This window comes from Elaeis guineensis, chromosome 4 (genome assembly GCF_000442705.2).
Source record: "Elaeis guineensis isolate ETL-2024a chromosome 4, EG11, whole genome shotgun sequence".
NCBI lineage: Eukaryota > Viridiplantae > Streptophyta > Magnoliopsida > Arecales > Arecaceae > Elaeis > Elaeis guineensis.
Window position 1 is genome coordinate 17,848,801 of NC_025996.2, and position 24,422 is coordinate 17,873,222.

The 24,422-nt window shown below is 40.8% G+C and overlaps 1 protein-coding gene and 1 pseudogene across 13 annotated transcripts; one reads left to right on the forward strand and one right to left on the reverse strand.

The window, feature by feature from the left end:
* Positions 1-6,137: 6,137 nt before the first annotated feature.
* LOC105043608 (probable lipid phosphate phosphatase beta) lies at positions 6,138-12,827 on the reverse strand. 13 transcript variants are annotated; one of them, XR_012140706.1, is made up of 5 exons: positions 12,170-12,820; positions 7,064-7,166; positions 6,690-6,962; positions 6,535-6,591; positions 6,316-6,396 (listed from the first exon to the last, which is right to left on the reverse strand). XR_012140706.1 is itself a non-coding variant. In XM_010921200.4 (3 exons), the coding sequence occupies exons 1-2, from the start codon at positions 12,714-12,716 to the stop codon at positions 6,575-6,577; spliced, it is 564 nt and encodes a 187-aa protein (XP_010919502.2). In that variant the 5' UTR covers positions 12,717-12,819; the 3' UTR covers positions 6,138-6,396; positions 6,535-6,574. The 13 variants fall into 13 exon arrangements, 6 of the variants coding, with proteins under 6 accessions (XP_010919502.2, XP_073111844.1, XP_073111842.1 ...); XR_012140707.1 differs by having other exon boundaries at positions 7,064-7,243; positions 12,170-12,819; XR_012140703.1 differs by lacking the exon at positions 7,064-7,166 and having other exon boundaries at positions 6,690-6,949.
* Positions 12,715-17,783, forward strand: LOC105043866 (uncharacterized; annotated as a pseudogene).
* Positions 17,784-24,422: the final 6,639 nt, after the last annotated feature.

Sequence of the window (24,422 nt, forward strand, 5' to 3'; positions counted from 1 at the left end):
TTTTTATGCGACAAAAAATTTAAGAAAGAAGGGTGGCATGCGCTATTTGTGACGAGTCTTGTTTCCTTGCCGCACAACATTATCTCCATGCCCTTCTATCCATTGATTTTGATTTGAATGGATATGATTAAAAGAGATTAGATCTCTTAGGTGTGAGGAAGAGGTTGTGCGTGGGATAAGAAGGTTTTTGGTGAGACAAAATTAAGAGGGGGTGTGATGTCTTGCATGAGAAAGAAGTAGCAACTTCTTTAGGACATCACACATCTCCTTTCCAATGCCTCCTCCCTTCTCTCCTTCATCCAACATCCAGATCTGATAGAGATCATATCTAAGAAGAGAAAAGAGAGAGAAGAAGAAGGGTTCTTCTTCTTTTCATGGTGATCTGGTTTAAATCCCATCGGATCTGCACAGCGATCTCCTTCTTCAAGATCTAGAAGAAGAGATCTAGATTCAAGATTGAGGAGCGAGATTTACAAGATGCTAGCACACCGGTGATCTCGGTGCTTCGATCAAGTATCTCCATGTGGATACCAGCAGAAGTCGGACGCGTGCGTGACTACGATCAGAATCCGAGACATCCACAGGATCTAAAGTATGGAGATTTGATCTTCGTTTGATTTTTGCTAACCGTTTGTTTTCTTTTCAGATTTCAGATCATGATTGAATATTCGTGTCAAGATCCTTGCTATAGTTTTCAGATAAGATCTGATATGTAAATAAATTAAAAATATTTTAATTTATTTATTTTCGCTACACATATGTTTAGAAAATTTTAAACTATACATATGAAATTGTAGGAGTTTTCTAACAAACTAAGCTACAGGTGGTCATGATCTCACATACAGTTGTCAAATACAGCTAAGTGTGACATCATTCTTAGTTAGTATATATGGTTATATTTCAGCTCACTTACAGATAGCTCTAACCGCGTAACAAACCTTTCTAACGGCCTAACAAATTCTGTAACGGCCTCATCACCCCTCTATGAATAGAGAGCCAGGGATTTTCTATCAGTAAGTCCACATTTTTAGATTAAGGGAGACTCTGCCAGTGTGTCAATGCTCGAACAAGAGCTTTAATTTCCACCCGATCCCTCTCTAGTTCCACTGGATGTCTCTTGCTCTCCCACTATTTTTTATCTCTGTTCTTAAGGTTCGAACTGACATAGGCATCTGAGGATAAAAATCAGAGGATCTCCATCCGATTTTTTGATTTTTTTTGTAGATTTCTGAAGGACTATTCAGATCAGATCGCGGTCTGCTTCTATTTTGGTTTCACTAGCTTCGATCTGTCTCTTGATCTTAAGCCATGCAGCAACAGATGGCATAGACTATTCCACATGCTTCAAAAAGGGTTTGCTTTAAAGAAAATCTAGCATATGTCAAAATCCTTTATTCATTAAGAGCGCAAGAACTTATTTCTTAAAGGGATGAACTCCCTCTGGCCATTCTCCCATGGTTTATGTAGAAGTGTCTTTATTGGTTTCAGTCATCCACATTATATTTGTTTTTAATTTACTTTGACCTTATTTTGGAACTCCCAAAGTCCGCATGGCCTTCATACTGTGTTCATCACCGGTTTTATAAATCATATCAAGGGCAAGGTCACATGCAAATCAAAAAAATCATGTCATGCAAATATAATGGTAAGTTAACACGCTACCATGACCGTGCCACTTAATTTCAAGATGACAAGTCTTTTGTATAAAAACTATAAATAATACATATAAAGGTGCATATATTTTAAAATATATTTTAAGTGTCAACTTTATGGCCAACTTTATGCTCTGTAAATTTCTCGCTGAATAAAATTTAGGTGGCTGTTTTGCAGCTCCGTTCTTACCAAAAAAAAAAAAAAGTGTCAACTTTATGGCCAACTAAACCATTCCATTGGTTTGCCACATGAGAAACCATGGCCGGCATTTAATTTATATTACTTTGATCTTAATTTCTAATTTCTCAAGGTGCCCATTTATCATGCATAGGTAGACTTAATAAAGTTAGGGTAGGGTCCTTGCTAAAGTCTAATTTTGTTGCGCAAATGTATCCATCATGTAGTCAACATGGGATGATCGTGATATACTTAGAGCCATTTAATTTTAGGATTATGAGTTATTTGTCTTTTCTCTAGTAGTGATTCTATACTACAATGGATGGGTACTTTGGAAATATGCATCATAAAGCAGCAACATCCCCCTTTTTTCAAACATGAAGTAATGCAACCAAAAAGTGATATTGTCACATAATAGGTACAAAAATTAACATGCATCCTTGTTGCTGCCATCAACATATTGTCATCAGAGATATAATTGAAAGTTATTTGATATGAAAGGTAATGGCATCTCGTTTGTCTACATCGACTGGCTAAGTGGGTCCTGCAAGCTTGCATGTTCTGTGCTTGTAAGCATTATTGTAATCAATGTCTAAAAGGGAGATATTCCTATAACAATGCATTCCAGCATTACTAAATCATCCCGGGATTATTCTTAAAAAATACAATAGATTTATGAAGCACAAAAGAAACCAAACAAGTAGTTGGGCAAAATGAACCTTAGCCTATCTATTCACCTGCCTCGCATCTCAGAGACGATGACATTTTTACTAACAACATTATGAATTTAAATGTAAGTCCTTTTTATGTCCCACAAAATAGTCATAAAAGTGAAGGTCAACTAAGCTAATGGAGTCTAATCAAATCGATAATTTATGCCCAAGAACGATGGTTATAATGATTAGATGTCGAAGGAACAAATTGCCACTTTAAGTCACTTAAGTCTCCTAACCACAACAGCAAAGATACAAGTGTCCTACTTGCAAGGAGCAACCTCCCCTACCCATGTGTTCCTTATCATCATGCTTAATGGATCAACTCCCGTGAGCCTCATTGGATCACCAACCCTATGGCATGTCACTTCCAACTAAAGAGTGTCGCAGGAATGTATGACCATTTCCACACCCCACCAAGGATAGGGCCATGGAGAACATGGGGCGCAACTAGGATTGTTTCCTTGAGGAGGTCAAGGTAATGCAATTTTGTAATCATATCCCCGTCCCCTTTGGTTCCACCATCATGGAGAGCCAATGACCAATTCTTGTTAGGGGGTATGGACGTAGAAATATGGGGAGATTATGGGACCATATGTTACAGCTGAGGGTGTTGAGCTGTGGTGCAAGGGGAGACGATGCCACTTACTCCCAGATACCCCAATGAGCCATCTTGGGAGGAGTCACTGGTCACACTTTGTGGTTTAAAATAATACAAATCCAACTCAAAAGTACAGTAGGGGAGCCCGTTTCTTTATCATTTGTACCGGCATCGAACAACATGGATATAGCCTTGAAAAGTAGTACCATTCATCCCAGGCTTCAAATTATTAGAGACAGGATCTCCCAAGGATCATGTAACTTATGGGCATGTCACTATCATATGCATATCCGGCTAAAACTACCTCTATAATTTATATATTTGTTTTGTTTTAGTTGGTGGTTACCCAAATGATAAGTTATGATGTGAAAGAGATGGAGCGCACGTGAGGTTGGATCTGGACTTATAATATTGCCCGCTTGTTTTAGGTTTTCTTTATGCCTCTTGCTCACCTGCTTCAAATTTAAAAAGCATTAGAAAGATACTTTATTAACCAGTAGTAGGGGTGGAAGGTGATGAATCTAAGATAACGTCTACCATTATTTCTCTTATATTCATTTTCTTCCAGCCTGAAATTGGGATTTGAGGCCATCCCATTTGCTTGGACGGTTGGATCAAGCCAAGATTCTTTTTGGATCAGGTGGCTCAAGCTCGGGTTAGGTCTAATTTTAGGGAGCTAGGTTCATACACTGAACTTGTTTTTGGTGGATTAATCTGACAGGTCAAATTAAATAAAATTAGATTGAGTACAATTCTAATGAAGCCAACCGATCTGATTGTTTGTGTCTCAATTCAGCGCTTGTATTGTACTTGTGGGTTGATCAGGTCCACATCTTATTCAGCGGATCAGATCAAACCCTAGCCCCTAAGCTTTGGTGCATATAACTGTGAGAGTACTAATTTCTTTAAATTTCTTTAGACACGTTATTAGGAATTCTAAATGCAGATAAGAGAACATTATGTTCCAGAAGACTGATAACATCGCTGCAATCTATTATTTAAAGCATACGTAAGTTGTTTGTGACAGGTGAAACAGAAAGAACAGTTCAAGGGATTCAAAATTGGTGCAACGGTTGTCTAAATCTTTGTGGAAGTCAAGTTTTGCAGTACAAATATAGAAGGCGACAGAAAATGCTGTTTGATTTTATCATGCAGCACGTGAGATGTTCATCCAACTTGCCTTTGTATTTCAGACTTATATTTGGGCTCTCTGAGCTCAATTCGTTCTGATGGTAGTGCTTGCAACCAAATGTTTGAAAGCCCATCCCAAACCCTAAAATTATTACTCCAGCTAATTATGGGGCTAACCCCTAGATACCAACAAAACTTGACAACATTGGATTATGTTAAGGCTTGATCATTACATTGGATTATGTTAAGGCTCGAGCATTCTTTTGTCCTCATAACCCTATCCTTTTGGTAGGGGACATAGGGGTGGAATGGCTGTGCGCACAAGCTAGAGAGAGAGAGAGAGATTATCCTCAGCTGGTTAGTCTAGAAATGGCAAACTTGCAGTCATTCTTCTTGTTGTACTGTTATTGTGACGCAAATGTTACCCAATCATGTATCGTTTTCCTTGTGCTCTTTACACTGCTGTTATATATATAGGCTACCATTTTATCTGATAGAGTTGCCAATCCAAATTATTTGAAAAAGTTTATCATTTAATTGCCAATTTAATTAGTATATAGTGTGAAGGAAAACTTGGAAGTATGATATGATTGAAAAATCATATTATAATTTTAGTTGTTGACTCATCTCTCATGTCCTATGGCCAAAGTGATTAAACGAAATTTGGTGGGTACAAGAATGAAACTTTGGAACTCGCAGCTAACAATTATACTGTGAAATGAATTTCTGGTGCAGTTACAGCCGGGTAAACAGAATATGACGGGTAAATTAGATGTCCTTTCTAGAAGCAGGTGAGGTGACAATGTTTATAAATTCTTCACTGGTGTTTACAGCACTATCCCTGTTTTTATCTTAATTATTTCTTCTTCCTGCGGTACCCTACTCATGTCCTGTCAATATGCCTATGAACAAAGTTCAAGCAGACTGGGCCATCTACTCCTACCATATATTTTTTTTTTTTTTGTTGGTAGGGGGTGGGGGGGGGGCGTGGGGGTGCGGGGTGGGGTTTAACTACGTACCCTACATCCCTCCTGGAAGCAAGGCTTACCTTGGGCGAGGTGAATTATTCTAATAGACTATCAAAGAGATATCTTTAACCCTTCCCCCTCTTATTAATATACTACGAAATATTTTTATAAACTATAACCAATACCAGATATATAAGCAGCGTTCTCAAATCCAAAAGATTAACTGTACCCTGATAACTTCACATAAGGCGGAGTCCGATTTTTTTTGAGTGATAGTAGAAAAGTTAACAAATAAATCCTCCTTACTGTCACTTGATCAAGCTAGAAATTTTCATCTCATATAGCGTCTCATAAAATTCTTTCAAAACAATTAGATTTTTTCTTTGTTCAAGAATGCACCTGTATAGCAGTTCTTTGTGAAAAGTGCATCCTAGAAAATCTGAATCTAGATAATTATAATCCATGTGAGATTAGAGGCTGACTCCATGAGATCAAACGGTGAATCATCAAAAGAGCACAATATTTCATATCTTCCACGGCCAATGATCTTTTGTGGGTTTTCGGTCCAAGGCCACAGGACCTTATAGTTATGTGATAAAGGGGATGGCACCTTGATGACCTCTGAACTAACCTAACCAGCACTTGCTACATTTTACCTTGCAGCAAGCAAACTTTATAATTAGCTAAATAGTAAACAGAAATGTAGCATTGCTCCACAATGCCTATCACCTCGTTTCAGACATGACCAGAGAGTGGCAGCATGGCATCGGCCTGATAAGATCATCTTACAAGAAGTCTAAATTCTAGAATACTAGGATTTCAGCTACTCATTCAATGTTCTCACAGCAGTCATAACGCTACCTCACGTGAGCCAAAGGAGGTGGACACATTAGGTTGTGTCAAATAGATCTGACTTCAATTTTTTTTCAATCAGCATCCAGTGTTGAGGTTTCATACAAAAGCAGTATCTTGTAGACATGCCATGTTTTACTCCAAATATATTGCATGCAACAAGCTTCAGAATTCAGTCATACAATGTGATCTGAAAAATTGTTAGCCCTTTGTATCTTCCCACATATTGCCCTTCACAAGTTTCCCAGTTGTGCTACATCAGGAGGAGCTTTACCACCTTTTGAAGCCATTAGAATCCTCTCTGTTTCAACAAAGTGGTTGCCAAAATAAAGGCATTTCAAACCATTCAGCGACTTTGTTATCAAATAATGCAGTTCAACAAACCAAATATTCAAGGACCAGATCTGTGAACAAAAAGAACCAAAGCAACTTCCATTACCTGGGCACTCACATTGGTGTCAGACAATGCAGAAAGAGATTCACATGGGTAATGTGCCTGTAAAGAGCAAACCTCTATTTGAAAACATGATTGTGGGACTACCAAAGGAAGCATGATGTGATATGAATGTCTTGTTTTTGAAAGTGGCTGCGTACCTTTCTGCCATTGATGCTATGAAGAAGTTAAGTTCCACAGTTAAAAGATGCCAGCTATCCAGCCCCAGATATACAGCTTTTGTTCAAAAAGACTGGCATCCTTACATAAGATAGCTTGTCAAAAGAAATGCAGCACACGAGTGGGCACACTGGCACAGGAACCTCAAACTCCGGTTCCTAAATATCAGCATTGGATTCCCAAAAAGCACGCAACTATGTCAACTAGACAGGTCAGGCCTCCCAAAGAAAGTGCATAACTGCTGCAAACACCAGCTTCAAATCATCCAAAAACACCCACTATTTTGTATCAATGTCAGGTTCTCTAAGATGTCAACACTATATTGCTGCTTGTTTCTGCTATATTGAGGATTTACCAGTGTAAGAGTTAAATCTCTAGCATGTAGGTTCAAAGCCAGTTGAACTAGTTCATCAATCAATGGAAACAACTCTCGATAGACTAAACCATTTTCTGACAGTCTGCATCAGCCATCAGACATGCATGGTCAGTATGTTGCAGCATGGTCAAGCAGTGGCATGTTAGCTTCCTGCAGCCTCTGACAAAATTGGACACTAGCCATTACATGGCAGATGTAATAAAAGATGCTGTCTAAACTCAGAGATAACACTAGATTGCATATCCACTTTCCTGTACTAACTGCATAATTGGTAGCACGGCTAGCAAATAGAAATGATGATATCATTGATCTGCAGTGTTATAAGAGCAATGCTATCTAATATATTTCAAAACTTGCATAATGTCCATTATTTTACCTTTCAACCTTTGTTAAGTCTTGTGTAACTTGAACTTGGAGAAAATATTAATAGACACAGCTTCTAGTCCCATGAATCTGGTTTGGAATCCTAAAGCAGAAAGATCAGCTCATTAATCTAATTGGGATTCCTAAGCAGAGAAAACTTCAATCATGAATGACTTTAGTCTTCTTTTCCTAAGTTTTGCTGGTCACCATTCAGATGATGCCCTCAAGCTTCATGCTTTCTTCATGTACTTCCTCATTAAAGTTATTTAGATCACCCTCAATATTTTAAGTTTTCGAAATGCCATGATAAAAAGAAGAAAGCATGGCACCAAGAAATTAAGAACACTCGATACATCTTACAGGTGGCATCCTTTACTACCACCTACTGGATGATGATTCTCAAATATAGCTCATAAGTAAAATTTTGAAGTCCAACTTCTCAACAAGCCTCAACAATGTAATTGGGCATCCCCACTCTTGGGTTTGGTCCGCAATGCTCAAGTTGACATGATGATTCCTTCATTCTTAAGATGATCTCTCCCAGGAGAAGAGACATTTATCTTCCGTTAGACACTTGTGCCATTTTCTTTCATGGAACACATGTATTAGCCTTAGCCTGGTAATATCTTAGCTTTTCATTTCCACACATAACTTAAGAGATTGGATAAGTAAGATCTAAAAATTCTGAGATGGAATTGACAGTTCCTAACCAAATTCCAAATGACAAACTGAATGCAAGAAATCTGGTGATTGAAAGTCTGATCATCAAGGAATCTAATGACTAAAGATCCAAAAGTAGATGCTCGGTTGAAAGACCAATATGGAAGATTTGATTGATTTTTACAAAGGCACCCATCACCAGATCCCATCGTTAGTTTAAGATTTCCTTTCTGTGACCAGGTAGAAAAATTCCTATGGATCATTTAATCAGGATGCAAAGAATCCCATGCTTAACCTCCTAGAATGATAAATCAGGTGTCTCAAGACCAGGGACTTAGGGTTGCTCAAACAGTAACCCAGCCCCTTCTATTTGGTCTCTTTCATCAAATTGTAGAGAATCAACAGTGCAAAGTAAAAAATATATTTTCTCAAGATGATTTTAGTATCACATGCTGAAAGCAATTTGACGCAAGTAGATTTAAACTATAGGTTTACCCTTGAACCTTAAATAACATTCCTATATCTGGATCTAATCACAACCACAGCTGCAAAGATATCTCAAGATTCAATGTCCACATTCCATGGTACTTGACTTTTTCCTTGTTGGGTTTCTCACATGCATACCATATACATGTTGGAACTAGGATGGTCTAAAAGTACTGTTGCAAAATCAGAGACACATGTTTTTTCATACTTTATTTAGTGAGTCAGATTTTTATCTAAACCACTACGAAAAGATAGAACCCACAAACTAAAGTCTAGGTTCTCTAGAATACAAGACATGTGACCAATACGTAGTAGTCACTACCCTAAGGAGTTTTAAAGAAGATTCATAGTTTTCAGTTTTTCCCCCCTATATTTCATATGCATGTTGAAACTCCATCACAGATCTAGGATTTCTTAACCCAAAAGATTAACCGCATGAATCCAGGTTGAGCTATCACTTCCCTCTATGATTTTCAGGATCTTGTTTTAGATTGCTCAACATTATGGTTTCAGATTTTATGCATCATGATACTTAATCACCACACATGTTTCTAAGCACTTTCTTAGTTTTCCATTCCTCAGCTTTGGAAAGGTAAAAGGTCTACCGACTTTGCCACTCTTCTCATTTGGTGCATTGCTCTTCAAATGTGGTGGTAAAACATTTAAAATTTGTATTGAAAATGATAAAGCCCTTTTTTCTAGCCTATTCTCATCTCAGCTTGTTTCTTGTTCATCTTTTGTGTTGGTTTTCTAAATCCTGCTTTTTAAATGGTTCTTCCACTTAAAGTATATGTCCCCTCTAACTACAACAATAGAGTGCATCAAGTTTATTGTAAGTGCTATGTTATATCATAATTTTTGTTACATTAGGAACTAAGTTTTACTTCTAAAGATCCACAAGTCTAGCTGTTTCTCTTATCTCATTCTTGCTTAAGCTATTATTTTTAAATAATTCCTTGCAATTGAGACTTTCCTAGACCAAATGCATTAAAGGTATTATAATTTGATCATGTTATTATCACTATATTTTGTGGTGGTACTCATATTCAAAGATGAGCTGCACCAGTTATTGAACCTTAAGGCTCCAGGACACAGACAGATAGACCCAGTGGATCCCCCAATATCATATCATGGCATCATATAGTGGATTCCATGTTTCTTCTGTCATTATTTAAAAAATTAAATCAAATAATAAACAAGTGGAATTGTCTCCTGTTATATGATATGTGGTGCACAGTCAGCCATATCTATGGGAGGTAAACATCATTTCAACTAGTAGGTGCAATCTTTTTATCTCGATGAGCAGTTATCATGGTCACTCTCAGGCATGAAGCAAATGAACAAAAGAAGATTTTCCATAAAAAGTCAATGAGATCTTGAGTTCTCGAACAGGAAAAAATCATTTCTGAGTTTATTTTCTTTACTGTTTTGTTCTCACCACATCTTTTCTATTCTTTCCCCATCAACAATAGCAGAGAGCCGTACAATTTCCTTCTACAAATGGCTGACAATATAGATGGCATAGGCATGTACAATGAATAGCCGAGGGGGTTCTAGTAGGCAGGGGTACTTGATTCTTTGTCGAGGGATCTGGGAGGAGAAGAGGAAGACCTATCATAACATGTATCAAAGCTGTAAAAAGGATATGGAAATGCCTGAAATAACATGAAAAGCAACCTTAACTAGGAATGCTCAGTGAATGAGTATTCATAAAGCTTACTCTAAATAGCTAGGATGAGGCTTTATAATGATGGTTATAGTTATATCAGTAGAGAGAGGATAAAAGGGATAGATAAAGGAAGTGCAGATCTTCCCTTGGGATGGCAGGTTTGACTGCTACCAAGCCCGAAAGCTTCTCGAAAACCTCTAAATTGATGGTATAAAATGCCCAGGCCAAAAAAATTTGAACAACAGTAGATGCCCATAATATATTACATGTTTGGAAAAAAATATTTGGAAAGAGATACCTGACAGATAAAATAACAATTTCCCCTCTCTCCACTAATCCATACTTTTCCTACCCAGAATTCATCAACTAGAATTCAGAAGTCTAAGTTTGTTAGCAAAGAATGTTCATATTGAAACATAATTCTCCTAAATTTGGTTTACAATATGAAATGATGATGATCTTATTTATCACTTGATAATTTCTTTTACTTGGGGAGAGACTACTCAGTAAAGCATTTGATTGTCGGTCCATCCCCTGCCTTTACTGTCCTTATATCCTTTGTACAGAAACTTGATAATTGTCACTAACCACAATCAAGTTTCAAGCAATTCCACTCCAGACTTCTAGTGCTTCTTCCTAGAGAATAGACTTATCCTATGGTGCTCCCAGAGGCTTGCACTCTCCTTTGCATCTCCATTCTATCTCACTTCTTGATTTTAATGCTTGAGCAAGTGTATCGCTAAGTCACCATCTTTTAGACTATCCATAAAGGAAAAGCCAAAAACATTGTGCCACTGTAAGTTACCTTTCTAACAATGGCTCTCTCTTGGAACATTATGCCATGAGCTACAATAATTCTTTTCATGTTTAGCAACGTTGCCTGTTCTCAAGCTTCTAGCCATGACTCAGCTGCTTGGTATAAGCCTTAGGCTTTGAAAGCTTCCTGCACTTTGTGTCCCTTCTTCTCCCTTCATTAATTTTCTTTTTGGGAACAATAAAGCTTTTTGGGGTATTGTACCTATATAAATCATTCAGATATTCATTCTGAGTTCACTTGCATCATTGTAGCTGTCAATGCCTATAACCTAACTAGTATTCAGCATTCTTAAACAGCTCAATAGTCAAAAGCCCCTGAAATTGAAAACATAATAGTCAGCTACTTTTCATAAACTTCTTGCAGATATCTATGAATGGTGATGCTAATCAACACAAACACCTGGTCTTGGTTCACCAGAACCAACTTGACTTTTTGGGTTGTTGCATATCATAATCATGGACCAAACTTTTTTCTTTTTAGGGGTTAATGACGCATCCAAAGCATTATTTTGACACATGCATGAAGGAGACTGAAGTCAAGACTCCTGGAGTATAAGGCAAAAAAGTAGGCAGTAACGAAAGATAGGTGTTTAAGAGCATAAGTAAATCCTTGTACACTTTGCCTCCGAATATTTTGCTACTACGGTTACAACCACAAACGCTCGAAAAATGAAATCAAGAGTTTCTAGCAATTGCAGACTATTTTCTCTTGGGGTTTGATTTTTTAACGAGATCTTTATATAAAGGACAGAAATCAACACAGGGAGACATCTAGAGAAAGATGGTGGCTGGTGCCACAACGAAATTATTGATTTTATAATTGAGTGAGCAAGAATTTTTATATGTGATAATTCTCTTAAATCCTCTTCTGCAATTCTGACTAAATAAAAAGAAGCCTATAAACAATGGAGAATGAGAAAAAGATGGCATAATTTCGTATAAGTCAAGAAAGCGGATTACAACGAACCATCCCGAACAAACAATGTTAATGTCTGTTTAAAATCTCTAGAAGTGGAAGAAATAGAACACCATGAAAGCTTCCAAAACACCCAGGCAAGACCCAGCGACGACATCGAGAACGAAATGCCTACCGAGGAGGACTCGAGAGGCGGAGGTGGCGACGGACCAGACGAAGACGAGCCGCAACAGGAGCTCGGCGGGGTCGCCGCCGTAGTGGGCACCGATCCAGAGGCGGTCGGCGAGGAGTTGGCGGAGGGATGCGTGGGAGAGACAGAGGAAGGAGGCGATGAAGAAGACGCGGGAGGAGTGGCCGCTGGGGAAGGACCAGTGGTCGACGGCGAAGGCGAGGCTCATGCCCTTGTTGTAGACGGGGCGGGGGCGGCGAACGAGGTGCTTGACGAGGCCGATGAGGAGGAGGTCGAGGAGGAAGCCCAGGAGGAGAGCGAGGAGGAAAGGGAAAGCGGTGGCGGAGGAGGAGAAGGGGAGAAGGGCGAGGGGGATGGGGAACCAGAAGCGGCCGTCGCCGGAGATCTCGAGGGCTTTGAGGAGGGATCGGGGGACGGGACGGAAGAGTGAGTGGATACGGAGGGATAAGGCCGTGTCCAGCGTTACCAGATGGTGGAGGAGGGAAGGGCGGGGCAGCGACGCCGCCGTTGTGGTGGTGGCGGCGGCGGACATGGCAGCGCCGTGTTCTATGGTCCGGGTCGCGCCTTGGATCAAGGGTCAGGGGCTTCCAGGCCTGATCTGGTTGGTTGTATATTTAACTGGGCCGAACATTGTAGATTGCCGGCATCAGCCCATCAATAGCTCTCGCACACTTGATGTAAGAGAAATTCTTTGTGCAGCGCGCACCATGCAGAATGTGCACTGCCTATGATGATTATCTCAAATAGATATACTATCTAATTTTGTTGGGTGGATATCTGTCAGAATACTATCTCCTAAAATTTTTTCAATATCATACGATACAGCAAAAAAAAGAAAAAACAAAATAAAACAATCAAAATATATAGATCAGCCACAAAAGGGCACGTCTCCACGGAGCATGCAGACTTCACTATGAAAAAAAAATTTATAAGAAGAGACCTCATCCTCAACCCTTGAACACCTAATCCTCTCTCACTAGAAGTTTCCTTCTCAAAAGCTCTCTCTCTCTTGGAAGACCTCCTGAATCTCTGAAGTGACCGGCGTCCGCTGTCCAGGAGCCTCCTGCTCCTTCTCTCTCAGAGCTTCCGCCTCTCTCTCTTCTCTCGGGTTCTGTACGGCTCCGTACGGCGGTTTGCAGCAAAACCAAAAGACCACTTACTCTCTGTTTCACCGATCAGCCTATTTAAAGGGCTTAAACATGATTAGAGAGGGATTAGGAGTCTTAAACAAAGCCAAATAATCTCCTGGACCATCGGATCAAGATCGGGAGCCACCCACGCCGTCCGATCGCACTCCGATCCACGGAATAGTGCTGTGGATCGTGAGAAACGCGTAGGAAATGCCCATGCGGTCCACAGGCCCAGCCGTGGACCGAGGTACAGGCCCAGGCAAGGCACCTGGGCCTGGGCCGGCCCGCGCGTGCGAGCCTGCGCCTGGGCTGGGCCGCCCGCCCACCTGGGCTGCACGCCCGCTGGGCCGCCTGCCCGTTTGGGCCGCGCACCTAGGTCGCATGCCTGGGTCACGCGTCTCGCGCATTGACCCCGCTTAGGCCGCGCGCCGCCGCCTGCGGCCGCACCGCCGCAGCTCCGCCGGCCCGCCGCCAGCCACCGGCGGTCCTCCGCCGCCTCGGATCTTGTGCCGACTTCAAAAGCTCATATCTCCTCCATCCGAGCTCCGTTTGGGATGATCTTAGTCTTGTTGGACTCTGTTTTTCATCGCGAACCTCGTTGTGGGTCCAATATGGACTGAATCTCGAGGCATCAAATCCTAACAATCTCCACCTCGACTCGATATTCGGCCTCCTCCAAATTTCGAGAGCTTTTGTATCTCCTCGCCCCATGCCTTGAGGCAATCGCCTGTTGATCATGGATGGGCAAACATGGAAGTCGAGTCAGGCTGTTCGATCCCATCTCCATCGTATGCTGTGCTCCTCCTGACCTGAGACCTGCTCGGGGTATCATCATGCGGTAATAGAAATTTCACCTTGCGACGTCGCCTCTCGTCCTCCCGAGTCTCTTGTCTCGTGCTCGATCCGTCTCCTGGAGCTCCACCTCGCTCTGGGCTCCACCTGGCTCCCGAAGCTCCACATCGCACTGGGCTTCCTGCCAGGTAATAATATCCTCTGCTCCCCTTCTTCTCCTCCAGCACAATCCTATCGCCGCGTAGCAACCTCAGGATTCTTCCACCAGCTACCGTCTATAGCATCTCGAATCCAGTTTGCTAAGTGAGATAAAATTCTGCCTGAAATCGGATATGTATCGGACCTCCCCCAATCTCCTCATTGCACTATCATGTGTCCTCCAGCTGACTGTCCCAATGCCTCTGATCGCACAGTTCGATCCATCCGGCAGATATACAGTGCCCTCACTGTTCTCCAGAGAGTTAAACTGCTCCTCTCTGCAACATACATGATAGGGACATGCAGAATCTAATATCCACTGCTGGGAAGAAGTAGATATCTCGTTAGATATCTCCAGGACATCTCCATCTGAATCATTGTCGACCATCGCTACAGCAGCCACCGTCCGATTTTTGAGTTGAGGGCAATCTCTGGTTAGATGCCCCAACTCTTCACATCGGTAACACCTAATTTTGCTCAAGTTTTCCTGGACTTGGACCGCCTTCGTTGCGATCTCCTGTCGCTCCGTCTACCGTCTCCTGCTCCTCCAGAAGCCACCAAAGCTGAGCTACCGCCACCTGAGCTCGAAGCTGGGTTCTCCCTCCTGAGAACCTCATTCTGGAGTATCACTGCGGTTACCTTGTCCATTTTGATAGTGCTCTCTCCCATTAGAAGAGCAGTCACCAATAACTCGTATAAAGAGGGAAGCAACGCCAGCAAAATCAGTGCCCTGGTTTTCTCTTCAACATTCTCACCAACGCTGAGGAGGTCGGTGAGAATCTTTTGGAAGTGGCTGAGATGCTCCTGCACGCTCTGTCCCTCGGCCATCCGTAGTTGGTAGAACTGCCTCCAGAGGAAAAGAGTGTTGGTGAGAGACTTTACCATGTACAACTCCTCGAGCTTCGACCACAACACCATCGGAGAAGTCTTGCTCAGCACATGGATCACCACCTCATCTATCATGCAGATGGTGCTCACCAACTGCATCTGTAGCCGTTTTCAATCCCGCACCTCCATGGTGGTTGGCTTCTCATCGCACAAGAGAGCATCGATCAACCCCTGTTGGATGAGCACGTTCTTCACCCTTGCCTGCCACAAGGAGAAATTGCTTTTATCATCGAAGTTGTTGATCTCCATCTTGATTGTTCCTGTCTTCTCCATCTTCAGTCTTGCTCACCACCGCTGCAATCTGCGTCCTTGTACCGTCTTGCTCTGATACCACTTGTTGGATGAATTCTGACCAGGACACCACCTCCCAAGATCTTTTCAGTATCACCGATGCAGTAGGAAGAAATAAGAAACAAAACAAAACAATCAAAATACGTGGATCAGCTACAAAAGGGCACGCCTCTAAGGGGCATGCAGACTTCATTATGAAAAAAAAAAATTTACAATAGGAGACTCACCCTCAACCCTTGTACATCCAATTTTCTCTCACTAGAAGTTCCCCTCTCAAAAGCTCTCTCTCTCTCTTGGAAGACCCCCTGAACCCCTGAAGTAACCGACGTCCGCTGTCCAGGAGCCTCCTGCTCCTTCTCTCTCAGCGCTTCCACCTCTCTCTCTTCTCTCGGGTTTCGTACGGCTCCGTACGGTGGTTTGCGGCAAAATCAGAAGACTACCTACTCTCTGTTTCACCGATCAGCCCTATTTAAAAGGCTTAAACCTGATTAGAGAGGGATTAGGAGTCCTAAACAAAGTCAAATAACCCCCTGGACCGTCGGATCAAGATCGGGAGCCACCCACGCGTCCGATCATGCTCCGATCCATGGAATAGTTCGTGGACCGCAAAAAATATGTAAAAATATCCACGCGTTCACAGGCCCAGCGTGAACCACTCGATCCACAGTGGATTGGGGTACAGGCCCAGGTGCCGGTGGACTGGGGTACAGGCCAGGCAAGGTGCCTGGGCCTGGGCCGGCACGACGCGGGCCTGGGCCGCGCCTGCGCATGGGCTGGGCCGCTGTCTCGTGCGTTGGCCCCACTTGGGCCGTGCATCGCCGCCTGCGGCCGCGCCGCCGCTGCTCCGCCGGCCGCCGGCGATCCTTCTGCGCTCGGATCTCGTGCTGATTTCAAAATTTGTATCTCCTCCATCCGAGCTTCATTTGGGATGATTTGATCTTATTGGACTCCATTTTTTACCGCGATCTCGTTGTAAGCTAAATCTCGAGACGTCAAATCTTAATAAATTTATTGTACTATTGATATACTATCAATCAATATTAAATTTACGGTTAAGATGCTGATATATCATACAAGACGTGAATCTACTAACTGATATGTCATGTTATATGAATGACGTGTCATCTATGTTGTTAAGGACAGGAGAACGGCGTGGGAATTGGGGTCGGATTTGCGATCCAGATGCCACCATTCACGAATTGATCAGAGCCCGCCGGCGGTGGAGGCCACAGTGGCCAGAGGTTTACTGAAGCGGTCGCTCAACGAGATGAAGAGGCAGCAGTGATTGCAGTACCAGCATGCTCTTTTTCTCCGATCGATGAGGCAGAGGACCCATCTCACCTTTCCCATCTCTCCTCTCTCTATGGTCGATCTCTCGTCGTTCTCGTCGTCTTTTTTCCTCTGGATCTCTCAATTCTCACCCGGTCTTCTTCTTCTTTCGCTTTGTCGGCCTCTTTTTTTTTTTTCTTCTAGTTTGGGCGGATATGTGAGAAGGCAGCAGTAAAATCCAAACCTGCTGGATTTCTCCTTCTCAGTGGTGCCATCGGTAGCGGCAGCACCATCTTGTATGACCAAGTCGGAGCACAAGTCTACCATGATGTGGAATCGGCTGTTCGAGGAGTTGGAGAGGCGGCTTCTTGATGACGAGACGAGGACGAGGAGAGGACGAGGACGAGGACGAGGTCAGCGCATCGGGCTGCTTAGCAGTGACCACTAATGAGTGGAGTGAGATGATATAATAGCTCATCTTCTTGCCACCACCAGCTACGTTAGCAGTCCATAATACGCTCTCCCCTTCGCTGACCACCACCTCCTCCTCCACTACGTCCTCCTCTACCTCCTGCTTTCCTCTCTCGAGCACGCCCTCATGTCAGATGCTCTCCGACACCGTGGCGGTGATTGTGGTCGGAAATCTAGAGGCCGCAGTTACGAATCGCTCTGTGCTAAAGTGGGCAGCAAACCCCCATGGCGATTCTAAACAACGGCACATGGCAATGATGGTGACTGCACTGTGCTCATGGATAGAGCAACCACCATCGTCTGGGGTGCTTCATCATTCATTCATCGAGCTCTATAGTGCCAAGCACCCAGCAGCCATCCAGATACTCTACGATCTCACTCCCTGCTTCAAGCACATTCTTTTTACTGCCAATCTCGCGATACTCAAGGCCACGAGGGATTACCTCAGGATCCACTTCCTTGACTTCGCCATCCTTAAGGCCACGAGGGATTGCCCCCATGATGAGCTCCTCCATTGGGTGAAGTCCTTGAGGCCATGGGTGATGGTGTTGGTAGAGTAGGACATGAACAGCAGCTCGACGCCTTATCTTTCCCACTCTCACTGCTATTCCAACTCAGCTCAAAATTTTTTTTCAAGTTTGACGCATCATTTTCACGTCAGCATCTTAACAGTAAATTCCAATATTGATTAACGGCAAATCAATATTACAATAAATTAAATAATACACATATTTGATTGAAAAAATTAAAAAATTATATTAAAATTAAAAAATTTTAAAATATATAAATTTTTTAAGTAATTAACTCTATAAAAATTTAATATGTTCAATTCTAATTTTAAATTATGTTCGTCAATGGAGCGAGAGGTCTGCTATAATATACAAAGTTGTAGAAGAGGTCACTAGAGAAAATGATCCAAAAGAAATCTTAATAGATTTAATATAAAAAAAAAATAGATGAGAAATTTATCAAGAAGAATTGCACTAAGAAATGTGTCAAGGATTTGACAGCTAAGAAATTGAGGATTTAAAGTTTAAGATTTTTGGTTCAAGGATTTTAGGATCTAAAATTTTTAGGATTTAGGATCCAGAGATCTCTTCAATGGAGCCTAATTTTGCACCTCTTGTAGCGCCTATCCACAAAACCTAATTTGACCCCTCTTGTAGCTCCCCTGTAGGGGTGCAAATGAGTCGGATCGGATCAGATCGTGAGTGATCCCAATCTGACACAGTTTCTTGATCGGATCCTAATGTTGGATCTAAACCCAACCCAATTAAAAATCGAGCTGAATTGAATCGGATCTATGATCAAAAAGTCTGCCCCATTGAATCTTTTGGATCGGATTAGGTCTATGTATAATCCGATCTCAATTTAAAAAATTTAGATTCGGTTCGGATCCAAATTTTAGTCGGGCTCGGTTTGTACAATAAATTAACATATGCGAAGTTTATAACAAAAGAAAATAAACATTATTTTATCTTGACTGTTAATTTATAAGTAATTTTTTAAAATTTTATGATCAAATTAAATAAGATTATATAAAAATAATAATGCTACAATAGCATTTGAAATTATAATTCCATTCTATTTGCTCTATAGTTTATATATTGAATTCAATACTGAATTTAAATTGGATCGGATCAAGTCGGATCCTCATTTCGTAAATCTAAATCCGATCCAGAATATTGAATAGGCTCAATTTTAGAATCCGATCCAACCCTGTGGATCCTTTAAAATTGAATGGATCGGATCTAAATGGATCGAATTGAATCGGATGGTGGGTTAATCCGATCCATTTACAGTTCTACTCGTCCGTATAGCCTCTATTTTCCCATCAAAAAAAAAATAGCACCTATTTTATCAAGGGAAGTACGACCATCTCTTTCCTGCTCGGAGACTGAGAGGCCCTACCTCCCTCGCAGTGGAGCAGAGTAAGTGTCCTATTTGGACTCAAGCCGCAAAAAAGGAAGCCACTTATCCCAACATTTTTAACATTACCGTCCATTGATTCTCTAAACAGCATTTTCAATCTTTTCTTGAGAACCTAAATGGTATTGTCATGTCACAAAAATGTCCTCCATCGGGTTTTATGCTACATTATCTTCACAAGACTGGTGAGATAACCAATTAGCAACTTTATTATTACAAACGTATGGATAAATCTATCTTCGAACTCAAACTCAACTCTTGAATGACATGAAATATGCTTGGAATTTGCCTAGAGAGTTCCGTTCTCCCCAGCAAGTAAGTCCATTTAGCGCTTGCATTCCATATTTAAATTTCGGTTATGGAATCCACCTTATGCTTTGAAAACGAGCGCAGATCTCTTGCAGTGCATGAGGAGCACCGTAGGATGCGGTATACCTATAGATGGCATCCATCACAAGATGGATGGTCATCAAACACCATGTACGGTATGTATCGTACAGCCTAGGCTTAAGCACAACCATTCATTTTGATGGCCATCCGGTGGTGCATGCACACCATATCCTATGATCTTATGCTTACACCACATCCTATGGTGCTGCGCTTACACCGTAGGGGATTCTTGCACTCTGAAAGTATGAAAAATGGCCCAAGCCCCGATCTCAAGCGGACAACTTGCCGATTAGAACCGTCAAAATGGACCTTAGCCCACGGGCCGACCCGTTTAAGCCCTTAAAATAGTAGGATGGGCCAGTGTTTTAGCAGTCCATTTAATAAAAAGACTTTTTAGCCCGACCCGTTTATGGTCCGGCCTGTGAAGGGCTGGTCCGTCTAGCCCGCGGACCAGTCTATTTTTTAAAAAAAAATTATTTTAAAATAACTTAACCACTTAAAGTAATCAGTAAATAACTAATTATTTCTAAAATATCTTTTTTCTCATTTCTATACCTCATTAGTCATTACTTCCATCGTTAATGTCTAATAACTCAAATCACTTTTTCCAAGCTTTAGTTCCTGTTCATCTTCCTACTACCCATCTTATCATTATTACTCTCTTCTTTCTTCAAATATCCGTGGTGGTTCTGTATTTCTGCTTCTTTAAACCCTCCAAGGTATGTCTTATTATCTTGTCAATCTTTTTTTTTTAAATTTATTGATGTTTATAATGATTTCATGGAATGAAGTCATGCGAAGGATGCGATTTTTTTTCGGTTTTCATATTTTTTCATGTTTACTTTTGGTATTTTAAAATTTGATGTAGGGATTGATTTTATTTATTTATTTGATGAAGTATTATGTTTGAGAGTTTTTTAATTTATTATAATTTTATAATTTTTATAATTATTTTAATTTTTTTAATGAGCTATAAGGATCGATCCATTTAGGTCCTTCATTTATAAGGGTCAGGACTGGACCGTCTATTTGATGGTCCGTTTATCAAAAGAATTGTTTTGACCCGATCTTAATGGGTACGGGCCGGGCCGGCCGTTTTGACGGCTTTATTGCCGATGCAGCAACAACTGTTCGATTCTTGTGCAGTCTGCTTACCGTATATCGAATTATTTAATCAATACCTTGGCCTTTATCCACTTCAGCAGCAGAAGTAATCTTTTTCTGGTCTCCACCTGGGCATATCTTTGCTAAAGCTCATTATGACATTATGGCTTATACATGCTGGATTCATGACGAATCAGAACTTAATTGCAAAGATGCCATCTATGTCTGGGAACCCTCGTGTGAAAGGTTAATAAAAATCCAGCTAAATTGGATATTAGAAGCCCAATAGCTGCAGCAACGTCCCCAAAGTTAGGGGATAAATCATGAAAGGAAAGCACGAAGGTTTAAAAATACAAAAACTAAAGAAGTTCATCATGTGATTATAAACACGATGAGGTTTTAATAGCACATTCTTTATTGTTAATCATGCTTCCAACAGTCATATTCTGGACGCTTTATAGGGGAATGGAGGTGTGGAAGAATGTATGATTTCTATTAATTAGCTTCCATGATTCCTGATTGACCGGACTTCTTTGTTAAAAGAGAACCTCAACTGGCATTGATTCGTGCAAACAAGAGACAAAAGACAGTTGGACGAGGGGGATGTGCTAATAATCATCCCATGTGTGCCATGCTAAAATTTAAAATCAATACTAGAATTCCACCTACTAAAATAATGATCTTAGAACCTGACCCAAATAATAGAGCAATCAATAAAAAATTAGGTAAACAATCAAAGATGGGGAGAGCTAGATGTACACAACCATACCCCTACATCTAGAAAAGGGGTTTCACGTCTCAAACATGTGATTTCTAGATTATGATATAACAACACCACCATCACATCAAAATCTATCCTCTTTCAGTGCTTTACTAAGTAGCCTTTCAAAAATGTAATTCAAAAGTAGAGAGAGTGAGTGAGAGAGAAATCACTGGTTTTACATAAAGTTCATTGTCACATTGAAACGGTTATCATAACAATTTCAAGACATGTGTTGTGCTTTAATATACAAAACAAAATAGCTAATGCAAATCATCATCATAACAGCATTATAAATTGCCCATATTTTGATTGATCTTTCTTCCCCTCCGTTTGATGCTTCTTATATTAACATTTTTGTCAAATAGTGATATGTTACTATATTCTCTAAATGGGGGTTTTATTAGCCATTATTTTTATTTTTAGTCATGATTAGAAGACAATGGTTCTATCAAGAGTTTTGTGACCGTGCGGTTGCGGGTTTCCACTTTGCTCAATCCTTAAAATAAAATTAAAAGAAAATGAAGAACACCAAAACCTCTTTCTACGAGTAAACTGGTCTCTGAGTCTGGACTCACCATCACCCGGGCCTAAGCCACCATTTTTACTCGCTACCGACTCGTCCGAGGCGCACGCCCGGGCAGACGGCGGGTTTGCCGGGGCACCCAAAGAGGATTCATATTAACTCTGTGTCTCTCACCTCGTTTAAAGCATCTTTGGAATCTTCATTCCCATTCAAATCTTCCCACTGGCCTGGCCGCTGACGCTATTTCAGTTCGCAGGGTTTTTTTTTTTCTTTTTTTTGAAAATTCCAACCTTTCTTTCATCATACCTAAAATCTCAAAGCTGTCGTCTTTCTTGTGGCCTTGTCCCCCACGAACCTCTCCCCATCACTTTACTCCGCAAGTAGTTTCAGAGGAGTGGGAGAAACTTTGGGTAACTTCTTCCACGGTTTTATTCCTCTTCCATTTTATCCGTTCTCTTCCGTATGCAACTTCCTTTTATCATAAAGGGAAGGACCACAAAGCCCGCCCAACAAGTAGATCAATAAAAGATTGATGTAGGAGAGACGGGAGAATAGAAACCAAGGCTTTCTTGGTTTATAAGCAAAAGCGAGGAACAATAGCCATCAAAGTCAGGTCTGATATCAATTTGTCTGCAAAAATGGGTACCTGTTTGACAGCTAAACGAACATACTTTGTTTGCTATCTTTACCCAAATCAGCATGCAGATAATGTGTTGATTTTGACAAGAAGAATGCTTCCTTGCTCTTAAATTTTGTCCAAGTTGGATCTTCAAATTTCACTTAAACTACCTAACTCGAAGAAAGAGATTTGACTCAAGTACGGCATGTTAATATAAGCAAAAAAAAAAAAAATACAACGTTTTAATATAAGCAATAAAATCAAATACGTTATCCCATTACGAATGGTAAATGATTTCGGCGAGGGTAGTGGTTGGAAACATGCATTACTTTTTCTGAGAGTTAACCTCGAATGCTGTTCCATCTCTCCGATAGGGTCAATAACTATGACTCATTGGACGTGATGACGCTTGCGTCACAACCCAAATAAGTAGTATTCTGTCATTGTTACGTTTATTTATTATCCATGCAATTCACTAATCCAAGTAGCATCAGACTGAAACTTGAAAGGTTCTCATATTGAGTTGAGACAGAACAAGCCTATGATGGAACTTCTTTTGTCCTCCCATGTCTCTATGTCCTCTTTTCTTCCAACTCTTTTGGTATAAATGTCTAATCCATATAAAAACCCACATGCAACTGGCAAGAGGAAAGAACAAGTAAACGCTATCTTCGTTAGAAAGTTGTCACAGGTCAGAAGAAGGAAATATTGAAACAGTTTGCCCATTTGAGCTTATATAAAACAAGGGGAATGACTTCAAAGTAACCCCATGACATTAGTCTATTCCGCATGCCATATCCGTGGGCCTTACTTTTCCATCCAATGCGTGTTTCTGATGTCCACCAAATCTTTTAAAAAAATAGAGAGAGAGAGAAAAAAAAAAGGGAGCAATGCTGGGATGGGCATTAGGCCGTTAGCTTGTTGACATCATGTTCTGTCCCTAAACGAATAAAATAGCAGGGGCAACCGACCTGGGAAATTGTTTGGGCTGCTCTTGCGCATGACCATATCTTGCTAAAAGATGGACCTGATAATTATCAGATCTTCGACTATTGAAAATTCTCAATTTGAAAACAAAGCAATGCTGTCCAATTTGCTTGACCATAGATCGAATTATAATTGACGATAAGAATTTGTCAGTAGAGTAAGTTATAGTGCCATCTGGTTTAAAGTGAATGGTCACACAAGCCCTCAGGCACTGAAATAATTCTCATAAATGAATGCATCAGGGCTGTTTTCATCTCCTTCTATCACCATGTCGCTCTGTGATACTTCACCAAAGATGATTCCATGGCTTCAATTTTCACTGAAACTATGTACAAGTGCTTTTGAATGTGTGACACCAATTTTTTGTTCAATTAAAAGAGTATTTGATAGATGATTGGTGAAATAAAATTTGGCTGCAAAGTGGAATCCAGCCACAATATGCATATCAAGAGTCTAGCTGAGCATTTACAATGCTGGATGGTGGAGAGTTCAACAAAAATCTTGTTACAAACTAGCAGTAATACCAAGGGAGTTTCCAGGACAAGTCATAAATAATGACACAAGAGAAGCAAAGCCCATAATATACACATAGACAATGCATAATTCATAAGCATATATTAACAAACTTCAGTAAAACATACTGAAACATTGGCCACAAGGTGATATGTATGATAGACACCATTTATTACTACCAAACACATAAATTCCTGATCAAGTAACAAGCCATGCACTGTAATGCTTTGCATACCACTTGAGTAGCCGGCTAACAATGAACCATTCATCCTACCAGAGAGTGATATTATCGCTGCGAGAATAATTGACATGGTCAAGTACAATGGTAATGTACAACATACTCAACCTTAGAAATTATCCATAAACGATCA